This window comes from Aotus nancymaae, unplaced genomic scaffold, assembly GCF_030222135.1.
Source record: "Aotus nancymaae isolate 86718 unplaced genomic scaffold, 86718_ANA_hifiasm-v0.15.2.pri h1tg000019l, whole genome shotgun sequence".
Lineage (NCBI taxonomy): Eukaryota > Metazoa > Chordata > Mammalia > Primates > Aotidae > Aotus > Aotus nancymaae.
Window position 1 is genome coordinate 15,824,096 of NW_026988431.1, and position 17,764 is coordinate 15,841,859.

General features: G+C 38.6%; 1 protein-coding gene across 3 annotated transcripts in view; it reads right to left on the bottom strand.

Moving 5' to 3' along the window:
* Nucleotides 1-6,135: 6,135 nt before the first annotated feature.
* FNDC3B (fibronectin type III domain containing 3B) overlaps nucleotides 6,136-17,764 on the bottom strand; it is a 371,599-nt gene continuing 359,970 nt past the window's right edge. For all 3 annotated transcript variants that reach the window (XM_012466702.2, XM_021674622.2, XM_064378642.1), the window contains exon 26: nucleotides 6,136-9,638. In XM_012466702.2, coding sequence (XP_012322125.1) covers nucleotides 9,327-9,638 — 312 coding nt within the window. In that variant the 3' untranslated portion in view covers nucleotides 6,136-9,326. The remainder of the gene's footprint in view (nucleotides 9,639-17,764) is intronic.

Below are 17,764 nucleotides of genomic sequence, written 5' to 3' on the forward strand. Positions count from 1 at the left end.
GTCCAATGAAATTAAACATAAAGGGAAATGAATCTTAAGGAAAACAGGGAAGTAGGTCTCAGCAAACCGAAAAACAGGATGAACTGGGCCTTAACTAGGGTCCTTGTAAGGAATCTATTCCTTGAGAGATTAAATTAGTATCTGATAACCTAACAGGAATAGATTAGATTATTAATAAGAAATTATTCCTTAATCCTTTCTCTTTTCCTGCCAGCTTTCTTGTTTCCCCTCACTAAACACTGGCTTTCTCTACATCAAGAAAACGAGCTGCCCCAAATTTTCAAGCTTTTCATCTTACAGCTTCAGCCATTGGAACAAGACCAATTTAAGTCTTAATCCCACATCCACAGATGGGTCTAAGTGTAGGTTAAGGACCCGTTCCTTGAATAATGCACCTTAGTCTGTGCAAGGGGACTTGGGAGAACACAACTTTTAGAGAACCAGATGGATAAAGTTAGGGGTGGAAGAGGGTGTCCCTAGCTCGCTGCACAGAGGAGAGACTGTCAGACAAAACAAGAGGCCCATTACACCCTTGTTCTCTCGCTCAGGCCTAGTTTTTTTTTTTTTTTTTTTGAGACGGAGTTTCGCTCGTTACCCAGGCTGCAGTGCAATGGCGTGATCTCGGCTCACCGCAACCTCCGCCTCCTGGGTTCAGGCAATTCTCCTGCCTCAGCCTCCTGAGTAGCTGGGATTACAGGCACGCGCCACCACGCCCAGCTATTTTTTTGTATTTTTAGTAGAGACCGGGTTTCACCATGTTGACCAGGATGGTCTCGATCTCTTGACATCGTGATCCACCCGCCTCGGCCTCCCAAAGTGCTGGGATTACAGGCGTGAGCCACCGCGCCCGGCCCCAGGCCTAGTTTAAAACCAACATCTATTTTCTTACCTCAAGCTCTGCAAAATAACGTTTATATGTATATATATCTCCTTCAGGGTTTGTGCTAAAGAACTTTAACTTTCCCAATGGCAATTTTAACTCATGTGAGTATTCAGAAGTACTGAACAGGGAAATATGTACAATAAAATAGGAAGTCTAAGCCAGTTATTGAGGCCGGTGGGGATCAGCTGCACAAACTTTCTAGTCCAGTTCAATTTTTTTTTTTTTTTTGAGATGGAGTTTCACTCTGTTGCCCAGGCTGGAATGCAATGGCATGATCTCAAGCTCACCTCAACCTTTTCGCCTCCTGGGTTCAAGCGATTCTCCTACCTCAGCCTCCCGAGTAGCTGAGATTACAGGCATGTGCCACCATGCCGGGCTAATTTTGTATTTTTAGTAGAGACAGGATTTCTCCATGTTGGTCAGGCTGGTCTCGAACTCTCAACTTCAGGTCATCCGCCCGCCTTGGCCTCCCAAAGTTCTGAGATTACAGATGTGAGCCACTGTGCCCGGCCTGTCCAGTTCAATTTCTATGCATTTGCAGGTGCTAGCAAACAAATGTGTTCTGTTCCATAGATCCATTTGAATCTTAGGAGGTAGCATTCCAAGGTGCATCGTTCTCAAACTTCAGTTATTTGCTCATCCATCATCCCTGTGATTTCTGCTGTATTTGAGTAGCCTTTCCACTATGAGTCACTTATATTTCTTTTATCAACTTAAATATCCACTTTAATCTGACATGTTTTTCTTTGCTACACCTCCTTGGTACAGAAGACAAAAACTACATAATTTGAAAGATGCCAAACATGTGCCACTTAGACTTATCTTGTATAACCTCCTTACTTTGGGAAACACTGCTTTAGTAGAAAATCAGGGTCAATGGCTCATAGATGAAAAAATTTTATTTGAACATATTTCTCTTATAACTGGTTGGACAGAAAATAAAATTCCATACCTTTAGTCCTAAGCAAAAATGAAGACCCATCCTTTACTGTATTTATCCTTTGACTCAGAAAAGAGGGAAATTTTATTTCTTTGATATGGTTTTGCCACAAAAATGGATTATTACACAAATAATACATAATTCACTTTTCATTTTTTTTTTGAGACTGAGTCTTGCTCTGTTGCCCAGGCTGGAGTGTGGTGGTGTGATCTTGGCTCACTGTAATCTCCGCCTCCTGGGTTCAAACGATTCTCCTGCCTCAGCCTTCTGAGTAGCTGGAACTTATAGGCGCCTACCACCACGCCCGGCTAATTTTTGTATTTTTAGTAGAGACAGGGCTTCACCGTGTTAGCCAGGCTGGTCTCGAACTCCTGATCTCAAGTGTCCTTGGCCTCCCAAAGTGCTGAGATTATAAGTGTGAGCCACCATGCCTGGCCCATTTTTCATTTATAAGGCTAAAATATTGGTTGAGACTAAACAACTCTTTAACCATCACTTCCCCACTCCCTCTTAGGGTTAATCTAAGAATTCGGATCATATTCTTCGAAACTTCTTCCTTTGCATCTGGCCAATGGTCAGCTTAATGGTCCCCTAATGACTGGTTGCAGATTTCCTCAAATACCAGGAACCAGTACATCTTCCACTCTTTGTCAAGGGCTCTGAACATTGAAGTACACCTTCAAAGCTCAGGAAGTTTACAATTCTGGTTAAGCGAAGACCTCTAGATCAGACAGGAGTAAAGGATGGGGTCTTTCTCCATCTCCTGTGTCTGGGCACGGCCCTGCACATGCATGTGGTCTGCTAGATCCCCAAGACTACGTTAGGAACTTTTAAAAGCCCCCTATGGACATTTCATTCCCCAGATCTTCAAGTTTTTAGCCAACTTACCGGCCTCAACTGGTACAGCAGCCTAGGCAGCTGCCGTGTTGAACAACTGCACTGATTATTTTTCAACAGGAGCCCTGATTTTTCCCATGGAGAAGCGTCCAGTCAGTTTATATAGTAACGCCCTACAAATGGCACATTTTCCAGGTAGCTGTGAGGTAGGATAAACAGTGAGAACGCTCTGGGGAGATGTTTTGAGGAGCTCCAAACTGAGCATGCTCCCTCCCCTGGCTGTAGGGCTGCTGATTCCAAGACTACGATGGAGCAGACTGAGTCAAAATGCCACAAGACCAGCTGTTCTTACCAAGGTTCAGATTGCTTCAAACCTGCGGTTAACTTCCAAAGTAGTGGAAAAGTTGATTCTGGTACATTTTTGCTAGTGTTTTTGTCATTTTTATGAACAAGTGGATTGATGAAGGTCCTCATTCCGTCATTTTGGATGTCCTGCCCATGTTTACTCACCTCTGATAGAGATGTTAGAAAAGGTAACAACCATATCCATGCCAGAGATTCAGTGAAAAATGTGATCAAGAGCGGAACCAAATGCCCCAACCAACAAAGCCAGCCGATATTCACCTCCATTGACAACCTCCATATCAGAATGAGACCTAGAGTTGCCAGGTCTTCCAACTCTCAGTAGAATCTGGAATTCCAGTATTTTATGCAAAATTTCCAACATTTAAAATATTGACAACTATTTCATTAAAAAAGCAAGCAAAGTATTGCACTGAAAATAACACACTTGAGGGAAAAGTATGGGTCGAAGCAGCAAAAGTCTATGGGTCACATCACTGTTATGCCAACTTTTGGTTACCAAATTAGTTGAGTTCAATTCAATGAATCTTTTTGAGCTTCTAATATGGGCCGGGAAATAAGATAGATGCTGCAAAGAAGTTGAAATGAGGCTTGCTGCCCCATGCACACACTGTCTTCCCCCAGCTTTTGAGGTACTTCTAGTCTAACGGTGGAGGTGGGAATTACTTTTTAGTTGCCACCTTGAATAAAGGGTATCTGTAGACAGATATAACTATTAATTTTAATTGGCTCAAGGCAAAATATCCTCAGAGATTTGTTTAAAAGGGTCATTTTACAGATATGACCCTTTTAAGGATCTGTAAGGGAAGTGCATGTGTGCACTCAAGTCAACTGGGGGTGGGGAAAGGGTAAGAAATGACAGCTGCATACGTCCTTTTGTGGCAAAGGGTCAGAGAGCCAACTTCTGACCTAAATAAAAAGCACCGGAAACAGAATCCCATGAACCCTTTTTTTTCTGATTTATTCACTTATATGGGAAAGCATATCCTCTAGCAGCTTTCTGAGAAAAGGTGCATTGAGAGGCAAACTTGTGAGATCTTGCAATTTTAAAAATGTCTTCATTTGATTACACTTGATTGAGAAGAGGCAGGTGAGAAACCTATTATATTTCTTTCAAAATCTTATAGTTGCTTCACTTATGTCTAACACACTCTTGATTCCTAATCCTTCTATGTGACCAACTTTTTGTTTTGTGGAGGTTCTCCTGGTCCTAGTGTTTTGAAATTTCAAGATGGCGAGCCTTGGTACAAGTTCTATTCTCATCCATTGTGTGGTGTGCCCTCATACCCTATTATTCTAGAAACTCATGTGTTTAATGATTTCTTCTCTTCCATTTTCTCCGTTCTTTCTGGAGTTCCTATTACTTGGTTATTGAATGGTCCTGGTCTGCTCCTAATCTTTTCTTTTTTTTCTCCATTTTTTTGGGGTTATTTGCTACATTTCAGCTTCCAACCCCTGTACTGAATGTTTAATTTCCAAGAACATTTTCTTGTTAACAGTTCCTTTTCTACAGCATTCTATCTTTATTCTAAAGATGCCTTATCTTTTCTCATCTCTCTGGAGATAGGACGGGTTTTTAAAGCTCCTTCTCCGCGTAGTCTCTGATTCTTCCAAGTTGTTGGTTTTTGGTTTTTCATCCACGTTACACACTTTCATCAGATGTTAGGTTAGCCTTGGTTAAGATGAAAGACTGAGGAGGTGATAGGAAATTGTTGACTGAGAGTTTCACATCACAGCAATGGTTCTCAATTTCAAATACACAGTGAAATCACCTGGGGAACTTTGAAAAATACCGATGCCTCCACAATGCTCATTTTATTGGTAGGTGATAATAATGCACAGGTTAAAAAGTACTACCCAAGAGAGCTCTGGCTAAAACATTTCACTGAAAATTTTTAGATCTTTTTTTCCCCCAGCCCATGAGGCTCTTCAGGTAAGGCTCTTTGTAATATTCTTCCAAATGCCTATGTTCGCTAATGTGCTTTTGATATGGTGCCTTCATTCTCAACTGTGGACAGCGTCTCCCAGTCCAGAGACTATCTATTTGAACCTTTTCCTGAGGATAAACCTCTAGGCTTCTGCAAGAGTGCAGGTGGGTGGGGAGGGGGGCATTTTTGTCCAGCTAAAAAAAAAAAAAATGGGGAGGGATTTTATGGCTCTAACTTCATTTTAAACAGCTTTCAACCAATACTATTTTAGCTTTCTTTCTCTCTTCACCTTCACTTCAAAGGGATATGTTGCTGTCAATTTTTCAGCCTTCAGGGTATGCTGCATTGAGAATAAAAGAACTGACGCTCATTTTCTTCTCTGCCAAATTTTGAATTAACCTTTTTGATTATATTTCCAAAATTCTGGCGCCAATCATTCCTCTCTCATTCTTCCCAGTCCTGAGGGTTGTGACTGAAAAAAAAAAATCCTTTACTATATTTTTATAGTGGTGTCGGGAGCATACAAAGTTTGATGTCCTCAATTTGTCACGTTTACCAAGAATAGTGACCATTCATCTAGTGAGCTTCAGTCAAGTTACTGTTTTTTAAATACATTTTCCTGAAAAATAAGAGAGTGAGAATTCCTACCAAGACAATGTAAAATGACAAACCCATGGCCATAGCAGGAACACTATGCTTCATTGCTGTTGTTGTTGTTGTTGAATGAGACCTGTAGGAAAGGAGTCTAGAGTTTGTCAGGGGAGAGGAAGCACCCAGAGTGCCAGGAGAACAGAGGGAGACCTGGACTCCCGAGTTTTGGCAGACAGATAAAATGTTAGGTGAAAAGGTATATTATCTGCAGAGTCTCTGATCAAAGATTAAATTGGCAGCCTATACAGGCCACAATCACATTTTAGTTGGCCCATGGGGGAAATCTGGATTTTTTGCTTCTTTTGAAACATGGACGTATGTGATTGTGGCTCACAGTCCTGCAACGCCTCAGTCAGAGGGAGGTGAGTTGCCGCTGTTTTTGCAAAAGGCGCTACAAGCGTCATGCCCCAGGCCGCCTGCCTGGCCTCCAAACACGTGTGAATTCTCAATGTCTCTGGATGTGCTTTAAGTATTTAAAAAGGAACAACAACAACAAAAGCAATCCTGTTCATGGCAGAAAAACCCTACTTAAGTCAGAAAGAATTAAAACATTTATTGGGCATAAATATATTACATATACACTACAGATACAGTTAGGTATTACATATAGCATAGTATTTGCAAAATCTATACATTAAAAATGATATGGCAGTTTTAATACAATGTATATGTAATAGTCTAAAATTTACAATACAGGAAAACATATGATTTTTTTTTTTTCTCCTAGTTGAAAAGCTTGGAATGTATGTCCAACAGTGAGGTAAAACATTTTGTCTTTCAATTTAAAGAATTGTGCAAGGATAACATTCAAACACATTCAATTAGGGCACTTCTCAATTTTGACATGAATACTGAATTACTGTAGCCAACAAAACAAGGTTAGAAAATGCCAACATTTCAAGTTGAGAAGAACAAGGCAGAGAATATGCAAAAAATCTTTTTAAAAAAGTTTTCAACAATTTCTTTGAGGACAAAGGGCAGTTTGCTTCACATGACTGGAATTTCTTATGCCAGGGATGAGTCTGACATATAGGGAAGAGTCGGAGCATCAGAAGGCCACTCATTCAATCCTCACATAGCAAAAGGGCAAAGAGATCAGGTTAATAGAACACTTTATTTTATTGTTCGTGTGTAATGGCAATATATATAGTTATATATCAATATCACATATACATATTTGTGATAGAAAACAGTGCCATAGAGAGTAATAATTTTCTGACTGTAGGAATATAACGAATACCAAATAATGGAGAGCAATAAAATAAAGTGCCGTCAGCTTGTATTTCACACACTTCAGCTTTCTGGTGGTTAAATGATAGTATGAAAATCTCAAGATCAAATATTCATATAAATTTTGGCCTAAAGTACTATTAAAAAAAATTCAACCAATTCAGAGAATTTGTTTATAGCAGCAGTTCTGAAGTGTCTGAAAAAAAGAGACTTCCCCAACCCCCACCGAGGGGGTTTTGTACTCAGTTGAATTTTCATTGCTTAAAAAATACCTCTCCCCAAAACACCTGCATGAAATTTTCTTAGAAAATGCAGACGCTGTGTCACAGTGGGTCAGAGCACACGTTTAAATAGGGGGATGAGTTTTGGAAGGCCAGAACTTTGGCAAAAAATATATTTACCTTGATGCCATCAGTTTGTAAAGCTAATTGAACTAATTATTATAGTCAATAATAAAATACAGAACTCTCTAGTACTCACTACATCAATATAGGCACACAGAATAATTCATTGATCTTAGCATTTTCTTCCAAGAGATGATTATGGTTTTTGGGTACATGTAAACGTTTCAATCACTGATAATGGATTTTTTTTTTTTTTTTTGGCATTTAATGCACTAGATGCTCTTATCTCTTTAAAAACACAAGAAAATGTCAGAAGATTAATAATACTACAGATGTTGCCAAGGAACAAGACTGACCTAAAATTACAAAAGTATAAAACACAAAAATATAACATGCTACAAGGGAAAATTAGTACATAAGTACATTTAAAAATTTTACAATAAATAAAGATTGCACTGTAATTGGCATTTAAAGTACTGTATGCAGAATATAGTATAAATAAACCAAAAACAAAATAATGTTGGTTTCCCCATGACTTTGGTATGGGAATATTATAAGCTAGTACAGGATACTGCATCTTAGACAACAAACACCAAGCACAAATAGCTATGATCAAGAAAAACCAAGTAGCAAAAATATACAAAAACAGAAGCAGGGGAATACACCGTGTCTGTTGCACCCTTTTGGAATATATTTGCACCTCCAACTCTTAAATGTCCCTGAGGTACTCAAACATTATGGACTTCATATAAATAATCCAATGACTTTGGGTTAAAATTGATTATCTCATGACTCAAAATAAACACGTAAGAGTAACACTTTGCACTCCAATAGCACCTGTTGATCAAAGATCTCAAAGCACTTACAAACATTAGAATCCCCATTTTATTTCATTTTATTTTTTCATGCATGGGAAAACTGAGGCACAGAGAGGTAAAGTGACGTGTTCAGGTCACGCAGCAAGTTAGTGACAGATCCAGGGAGAGAATCTAGGCTTCTTGACCCCCAAACACTTTGTGTTTACCATCAAACACCATTCCCTCTCCAACCATGGCCAGGCAAACCCACAGAAATAGGAACTACAAATTTAGATGATTCTCTTTTATCCATTTTCATCTGCTGTTACATTAGTATTATGTGCACTGAATTAAGGTATTGAAATTCAATCACTTCATTGATACCTCAAAGAACACCCTAAAGGCAAATGTTTCAAAAATAATGAGCTGACACATAAGAAGACTGCTCACAATTAGTGTAAATCATGGACAATGGGCAGAGGCACTAAACTGTCACCAGTTCTTGTCATATAATTCTGGTCAAACATAACAGAATATAATAACTCTAGTGATTAGAAGTAGTTATATACAAAGACAAACAAGTTAAAGCAGCCTTTAAAATAGCTGAACAAGAAAACAACTAACTATTGCACAATGCCCTCTTAAAGTTACTGCTATGAATTGACGTAGTAAAATCTACAATGCTCCATAATTTATAGGTGCATTTTGGTTACTTGATTTCTTATACAGGCAGCTCATAGTGTTAAAATTATGAGAAATACAGATTATTAAAACGTTTTAGAGTAAAGTACACATTTTGATTTAAATGAGCTAAACACAGTTAAATAACTGAGTGACAAAATCGTTGTTTAGGGCAGTCTTATCTGAGTGAACACATCTTCTGTATGTTGCTGTTGCTGTGTGCTAATACTCTTGACAACACTGAAATCCTAGCCCTGTAACTACACACACTGTGATTCATGTTTACAGATATAGATGAGCAAGACATAAGAAGTGACTGGTGAATATAAATTACTAAACTGTAACAAAAACAAAATTCAAAGGCTTGCAAAAGACATCAGTGAAAATAGAATGAAGGTAAATCTGAAAATATAAAGGAAAACATAAGAAAGCTAGCTTTTGGTATCTGGTTTGCTTTTTTTTTCTTTAAAAAAAAAAATCCAGTTTAATCTCTTCCTAGTTTTGCATTTCAAAAAGGTGCACCAAAACACTGACATTTTTGTTTCTAGCTAAATCTGTAAAACAGAGTATATAAATCAAAGAACAAAAGGGCTTTAAAAAGGGGAGTATCTGAATAAATGTGTGTATTAAAATGTGTAGCATTAATTCATACCTCTAGTTTGTTGGGTTTGTTTACTTCATTAAGAAGTACTGTAATATAAAGGCAAATAAAATGGACAACGTTGCAAAGCCAAGCACAATGAGGGCTGCAAACTGTTCATCAGTAGGCATCATGCTCTTCATTTTGGGATCGTCTAAGCTCCCCATGTCCCCTGTAAGCATGACCTCACTTCGTTGTAATACAAAAGCCGCAGAGGGGCTGAAGGCTCCGCTTAGCTCCTGAGAGGTGTCTAAACAGCGACGACACGCACATACGCGGAACCTGTAGTCTGTGTTGGTCTGGAGGCCTGAGATTTGGAATGTGGCTTCTTCTCCCTTGTACACCTTTCAGGAAAAGAAAAAGTCCTAGTTAATTGATTTGCAGCAGCACTGTTGTCTCTAGAATAATCTTGGTTTAGAGTCACTCCATTCACTCTTGGTTTAGATTCACATTCATTCTTTTATAACAAAAATGATATAAAAATGCATTTCTCTCGATCTGAATTCCAACTGTAAAAAGGGTATTCTTTTTACACATTTTGAATGAAACGATATACAATCCAGTGACTCAAACTTTGACAGAAGGAGATAAGGCATTGACTAGAAATGCAGCTGACATTTTAAGTAGTAAAGATGCATCTTGCTAAATTTTAATAACGTAGGTCAGCGGTCCCCAACCTTTTGGGCACCAGGGACTGATTTTGTGGAGGACAATTTTTCCACGGACAGGGAGAGTTTTGAGACGAAACTGTTCCACCTCGGGTCATCAGGTGTTAGATCCGCATAAGAGGCGCACGATCTAGATCCCTGTATGCACAGTTCACAGTAGGATTTGTGCTCCTATGGGAATCTAATGCCTTATGGATCTGACAGGAGGCAGAACTCAGGCAGGAATGCTCCCGCTCACCACTCACCCCTCACCTCCTGCTGTGTGGCTGGTTCCTAACAGGCCACTGACCAGTACTGGTACCTGGCCTGAGGTTTGGAGAGCCCTGATTTAGACTATAAATCAGAAGATGTTGTAATACAAATAGCTCCAGGTTTTTGGTCCCAAGAACGAAATTAAGATTTTAAAATGGAAACAATTAAAAACTGAACAAACGAAATGCAAATTTTCCAGCGGGATGATTTTTTGACAATTGGATATACCACAAACACATCCCCTCAAGATATCTCACCTCCACCCCAAGAGGTAGACACTATTCTGACTTCTAATGCTGTAGTTCTGCTTGTACTAGAAGTTCATATAAATGGAATCACGCAGAGCACACTCCCTTGTGTCTGAGATTCACTCATGTTATTGAGCTCTTCGGTGGCGGTTCCTTATGACTATACCTCAATTCCTGTTTTCTTTCCGAAGGACATTTGGGTTATTTCCAGTTTGGAGGTTTCATATAATAAAAATGCTATCAATAAGAATGTTATGAACATTTTTGTCCAAATCTTTGAAGAAATTTTTTTCTTGTTTAAATACAAAGAAGTGCTGGGTCACAGAGTAGTTCTATATTTAACTTCACAAGAAACAGTTTTCCCAAGGGACTGTATCCCTTTGCACTCCCATTAACAGCATGAAGAGTCTGAGTTGCTCCACATCCTCACCAACGTTTATTATCAGTATTTTTTTCTTTTTTTTTTAAGATGACGTCTCCCTCTTTCACCCAGGCCAGAGCGCAGTGGCGCGATCTCGGTTCACTGCAACCTCCGTCTCCCAGGTTCAAGTGATTCTCCTGCTTCAGCCTCCCAAGTAGCTGGGATTACAGGCGCATGCCACCACACCTGGCTAATTTTTTGTATTTTTAGTAGAGATGAGGATTCACTGTGTTAGCCAGGATGATCTCGATCTCCTGACCTCGTGATCTGCCCACCTCGGCCTCCCGAAGTGTTGGCATTACAGGCGTGAGCCACCGCGCCTGCATTTCTGTGATGCCTAAAGATGCTGCACATCTTTGCATGTGCTTACTGGTCATCCACGTACCTTCTTCTGAGAAGAGTATGTACACGTCTTTCGCCTATCTTTAATTTGCAATTTGCTTGACTTTTATTAATTTGCAGGGCCTTGTTATGTGATGTGGATATAAGTTCTCTGACAGACATGTGTGTTGAGAAGCTTTTCTCCCAGTTTTGTGGCACCCTAATTGTTTTCTTGAGGAATATATATTTTTTTAATGTAGCCCACTTTATCACATATTAACATTTAAATAATTTGGTGGTCTGTCTTGAGTGTTTCACCTCTGTATGACAAACCTCATTTATTTTATGAAGGATCTGGGATGTTTTCTTCCTATTTGTTAACACTAATATAATCATCAAGAGGGTCACCATTATAGGAACTTGAAAATGAGCAGTTTCCTTAGACATTATCACATTTTGGTTGCATGAAACAAACAAGAGCCTTTGAAGGGGGATGGAAGAAGACAGTCTCACAGGGTTCTTCTATCAAAATGAAACCAGTCCTTAAAAAACTTAAGAGGAAATAATAATCAGATTAAAATTGCATAAAAATTTATGGCTTATATTAGAGTCAATGACTACACACACACAAAAATAGCTGAAACTAAACCAAATCAATAAGAAATTTGGCTGATAATTAAAAAAGGAAATAAAATTATCAGAACTCTGAGTAGTGCTGAGTTATACCTGTAAAGTGCTTACAACACACCTGGTATGAAGTTAGTGCACAGTAGGAGTTAGCTATTATTATTATTATTATTATTGCTATTTAGAACTGCAAAACAACATAGCAACAAACTGTTTTAATAAATTTGTCAATTTTGTCACTTTCTTTGCATCTGATGAGATAATCATATGGTTTTTGGCCTTCATTCTGTTAATGATTTATCACATTTGTCAATTTGGGTACCTTGAATCATCCTTGCAAACCGGGGATAAATCCCACTTGATTATGGTGGATGATCCTTTTAATGTGTTGTTGAATTGGGTCTGCTAGTATTATACTGAGGATTTTTGCATCTTTGTTCATCAAGGCTATTGGCCTGTTATGTTTGTATGTTTGTATGTATGTATGTATGTATGTATGTATGTATGTATGTAATGTCCTTTCCTGCTTTTGGTGTGAGGATAATGCTGGCTTTGCAAAAAAGAGTCTGGAAGTTATTTCCCCCTCATTTACTTTTTTGGAAGAATCCGAGGAATTGGTATTAGTTCTTTAAATGTTTGGTAGAGTTCAGCCCTCAGGTTCCAGCTTTTCTTTGATGGAAATCTGATTACCGATTTCCATCTCCTTACCCATTGGTCTTTTAGATTTTCTGTTTCTTCAGTCTTGATAAGTTGCATATTTCTAGAAATTTATACATTTCTTTTAGGTCATCCAATTTGTTGGCATATATTTGTTCTTAATAGTCTCAAATGATCCCGTGTATTTCTGTGGTATCTGTAGTAATCTTTTCCGATTTTGTTTTAGTTTAGCTAAAGATTTGATTTTATCTTTTCAAAAAAAACTCTCAGTTTTGTTGATCTTTGTACTGTTTTTCTAGTCTACTTCATTTATTTGTTTTCCTCTATTTCCTTCTGCCAACTTTGGGCTTAGTTTCTACCTCCCCCTAGTTCCTTGAGGTGCAATGTTAGGTTGGGATCGTTCTTACTTTTTGATGTAGGTATTTATTCTATAAACTTTGCTCTTAGAACTGCTTTTGCTGTATCCCATACATTTTAATAAGTTGTGTTTCCATTTGTCTCAAAATATTTTAAGTTTCTGTTTAGTTTCTTCATTGACCCATTTGTTGTTCAGAAGCATGTTTTTTTATTTCCATGTATGTGTGAAATTTCCAAAATTATTTCTGGTACTGATTTCTAGTTTCATAACACTGTGGTCTGAAAAGATACTTGATATAATTTCAGTCTTCTAAAATTTGCTGAGGCTTGCCTTGTGCCCTAACATTTGAGTTATCCTGGAGAATGTTCCATGTATGCTTGAGAAGGATGTGTATACAGTTGTTGTTGTATGAAATGTCAGGTCCATTTCATCTACGGTATTGTTCAAGTCCAATGTTTATTAATTTTCTGTCTGGATGATCTGTAAAGTATTAAAGTCTCATACTATTACTGTATTGCAATTTATCTCTCCCTTTAGATCCTTCAATATTTTATGTATTTAGCTGCTTCAATGTTGGGTGTATCTATATTTACAACTGTTATATCCCCTTGATGAATTGCTGCTCTTATCATTATATAAAGTTTCTTTTTACAGTTTTTGACTTAAAGTCTATTTTGTCTGACGTAAGTTGAGCTATCCCTGCTCTCTTTTGGTTTCTATTTCATGGAATACCTTTTTCCAACCTTTCGCTTTCAATTGATATGTGTGTGTCCTTAAAAGTGAGGTGACTCTTGTAGGCAGCATATAGTTGGGTCTTTAAAAAAATTCACTTTGTCTTTTTATTGGAGAATTTAATCCAAATTAATTCTGCCCATTAATACAAATGCTCTAGAAATGAATTTCCAACAAACTCAGCTTTGCCTGAAACACTTGCCAGATTCAGTTAGTGGGAATCTACACGTCTCTACATATGTTTCTAAAGCCCCCTGTGCAAACTTCACCAAGAAACAGAACATTCTATTAGTGAACACAAGTGGACCAGACATGAATTTAGTGTTGGGTCCAAGTTGAAAGACAGAAATAGGATCTTATGGTTTGGAATGGAGGCCAGGTTTCCAATGTTCACCTGATAGTTATCCTTTTCAAGATATTCCTCCCTCATTTTCAAACTTCAAGCATCTTGTTTTTGCTTAGTGACTAAACTCCAGACAACCAATTCTGTTTACTACTTAGACTTTCCCAGATTTATCTTGCTTTTGTTATTTTATAAGATTTTAAGCACATTCTTCCTGGTGAGTTATCTTGTTTCTTAAAAAATTATGGCATGTGCCTTAGCTGTCTGAGTTACAAACAGTGGAGCTGGAGCAACTAAGAGCTTTAAGAAAACCCCTTGCAGTCCTGAGAGACCATTCCTTTCTCACTGCTCACAGTTCCAATGATGAATCTAAATGAATGTTTTAAGACGAGCTCATTGTTATGTGATTGCCCCAATCCACACACAGCCACAAACTTAAGGCTCAGAGAGGCTTCAACAGTTCAGACTACACCACGAGGAAAGTGCTTCTCTGTAAGTTATTTCCCAGCACATGGGAGGTCTCAGGAAAACAGTCTTTTTTTTTTTAAAGAAATCTTTTAGTTATGAATGTTCTTTATTTTCTTAACTTAGATTTAATTTCTTAAGTATAGAGTGCTCAAGTAGATATTTACTGAGACAAGTCTTTTATTGGAAACTGTTGATGAAGGGGATGGCTTGCAACCTCTAGGACCAAACCAGTTTGATAAAGCAGGTCCCTCCACATTTGCCATCTGGGCTTTGGCTTCCCTATCTTCAAAGTCACAGGTATACTATTTATTCTGACACTCTATGGTGGTGATAAGTTAATGTTGGGATGTTTATCAAGTTGGAGAAAAGCTGACATCTAAGCCAGGTTTTCTGATACACCTCTTTCATTGATTCTTTTGCAGGTGACAACTATATGTAGTCATTAAGAGTTCTTTTTCTCTGCGCAGTCCTGAGAGCTGGGCCTGGCCACTGTGACTTGACCCTACGAAGCATTAGCAGACTTTTCTCAAGCACAGAAACTGGAATCAGGATATTTCGAGTCTCAGTCCTTACTCTGCCACTTAACTAGGTCTGTGACCTAAGGCAAGAAACAGCTTTGTGCCTCCGTTTCCTCGTCTTTAACATGGAGCTAGAACCAGTACCCAACAGTAACACTACTCCAAAGGAGGCTGAGGATCAATCAAGGAAATGGATGTGAAAATGCTGGAGGGTAAGTCTGCTTTGTTGAATTTTGTCTTCTTAATTATGCTGTCAGGTGAATATCATTACTTTCATTTTAGAGATGAAGAAACTTAAGGCTCAGAGAGGCTGTTAATTTCTTAAAAGTCTCTCATCAAATAAGCGGATGGTGGATCCTAGATGAGACCCCACTTCCAACTCAAACACCAGCGCTCACCCCTGAAATTGCCCCAGCTCTGCCTGTTCCATTACTGTCCTCCACTCTACTCCTCTGCTAACGACTACAGTGTGACACTGGGTCCAGGTTTCACGGCCTCTGACTCTGTCTTCCCATATCTCGCTGCTAACTCCCTGGTATTTCCATGAAAGACCTTCAACATTCTCCCACCATGGTCCCGCTGCTCTATGAAGAAAAACACTATCTTTTACGTTATTGAAAGTAGCTCCCCACTCAGTGTGTGCCAAGCAAAGATTTGGACAGTGTTTTTGTGATGTGGCCTGTTAATTTCTGCCATCAAACAATAACGGCATTATAGAAAACCATTTAATAACCTATCCCCATCAATGTTTTAGAGACTTCTGCAAAGTGAATATAAATGTACACTTATGTCTATTTAAATGATTTCTACAGTTTCCAGAATTTGCATGGCTACATCCCTTTTAAAAAGTGGGCTCAACAGGAGGATCATTCGAGGTTAGGAGTTCAAGACAAACCCTGGAAAGACTTTTTAAGAAGTGAGCCCAAATGTATATTTAATTTCCCAGAAATACAACTTAGAGACTCTTGAACAAAGACTTCATATATTAATTTTAATGAAACTTCCCAAAACTTCTTAGAGTGGAAGATCTCTGAAAATGTATTTTAAAAATAAAAGAATGCTACTTTTCTTGTACCACTGGGCAAAAAGCTTAGTAAAATAATATGAATAGCTAACTGAAGGGAACTTCTTTTTTTTTTTTTGAGATGAAGTCTCACTCTGTCACCCAGGCTGGAGTGCAGTGGCACGATCTTGGCTTACTGCAACCTCCACCTCCCAGGTTCAGGCAATTCTCCTGCCTCAGCCTCCTGAGTAGCTGGGATTACAGGCATGTGCCACCACGCCCAGCTAATTTTTGTATTTTTAGTAGAGACGAGGTTTCACCATGTTGGTCAGGCTGGTCTCAAACTCCTGACCATGTGATCCACCCGCCTGGGCCTCCCAAAGTGCTGGGATTACAGGCATGAGTCACCGCGTCCGGCCTGAAGGGAATTTTCTTAATGAAAGTCTAACCAAAAGTTAGCTTTTAATTTGTAAATGTTTTTCGTTTAGCTATTCTTGTTATTTTAATTGGAACAGCTTCCCTTTCACAACCCTTGCCAACACAATGTTAACATTATTATCTTTTTTACATCTCAGATAAATATACTGAGACAGTGTTCTATTATTTCCACATCTCCATAGCAACCAGCACAAAGGCTTGGACAAAGTAGATGCTCAGCGAATGTTCTCTATTTAGAACCCTCAGATACTTAGAAGATATTCTGATACCACAGTGTTTGAAAAGAGAAACTAACAAGGAAATGTGAACAGCAAGCTTTAAGATGCACACACAGACCATCGGGGCGAGAGTTTAGTATAGGTGCAGCAAAAAATGGAGTCTGTTCATAGAAAATATGGAGTTTCAAATATATTTTATGCATGTGAATAGCTTTTCTAATATGTTTTTAATTGTTTTCTAGTATGTTCTAATAGTTTTTGGCATGATCCAAATATTAAAACTTTGCAAATACTCTTCTAGTTGTATAAATATGTAAATGTGAGAACATACATACTTCACAGCTTGTCTACCCTGGCTCTGATTATAATTTCCTAAGCCAGCAAATTCACACAGGCCAGCGTGGTGAGGCCAGTCATATCTCAAGGGGGAGAAATGAAGATTTTTCTAGGATAACAGATTAAGGATATTCATGGTTCAAAGAAAGTAAGGAAGATGGGCTTTAGAATGAAATGTCTCAATTTTTTTAACTAAATGGTTGCCTGTGGAATAAACCAATCCTATTTTATATAACTAAGTGAAATAAATTTTTGAGTTATTATACTTTTAAATCTATGTATGGGGTTTTAAAACTAAAATATGAGATCCAAAAGCCCCAGATGCTATTAAGAAGCCAAATAATTGAAAATTAATTTAACATCTTTGTAATATCTGTCCCTTGAAGGTGACATCCTTCTGCAGATTAGAAACAATGCCCACCCCCAACATGAAGATAACAGTCTCAAGGGATTATGGGATTACTGATTAAGATTAAGTGGGATAACACGTAGCAACCTCGTAAGACGGGCTTGGCATGCAGTAGGCATCTAAGAAACATCAACATGATACATTGTATGTATTGCGACTTGACTATATTTCCCTGCCCCCTTCTTGCAGGAATCATGTATAACACTCCAGGACAAATGCTTGGTGCCAGGGACCCTTGGGGCCTACTTGCAGAAATCAATGGAATGGGGAGCCCCAAGATGCTGGCTTGGTGTCCAGGCCTGGCTACGGACACATAATCCACAGTACTTAGGAACTAATGCTGTTACAAAATCTCTATGTTGCCAGGCCTGCCATATAGCTGGGGCTCCAACAGGACTGTGCAGCTCTGCACATCAGGGCAGCAGGCCATGCCTTGTGTCCCTTTGTTTTCAT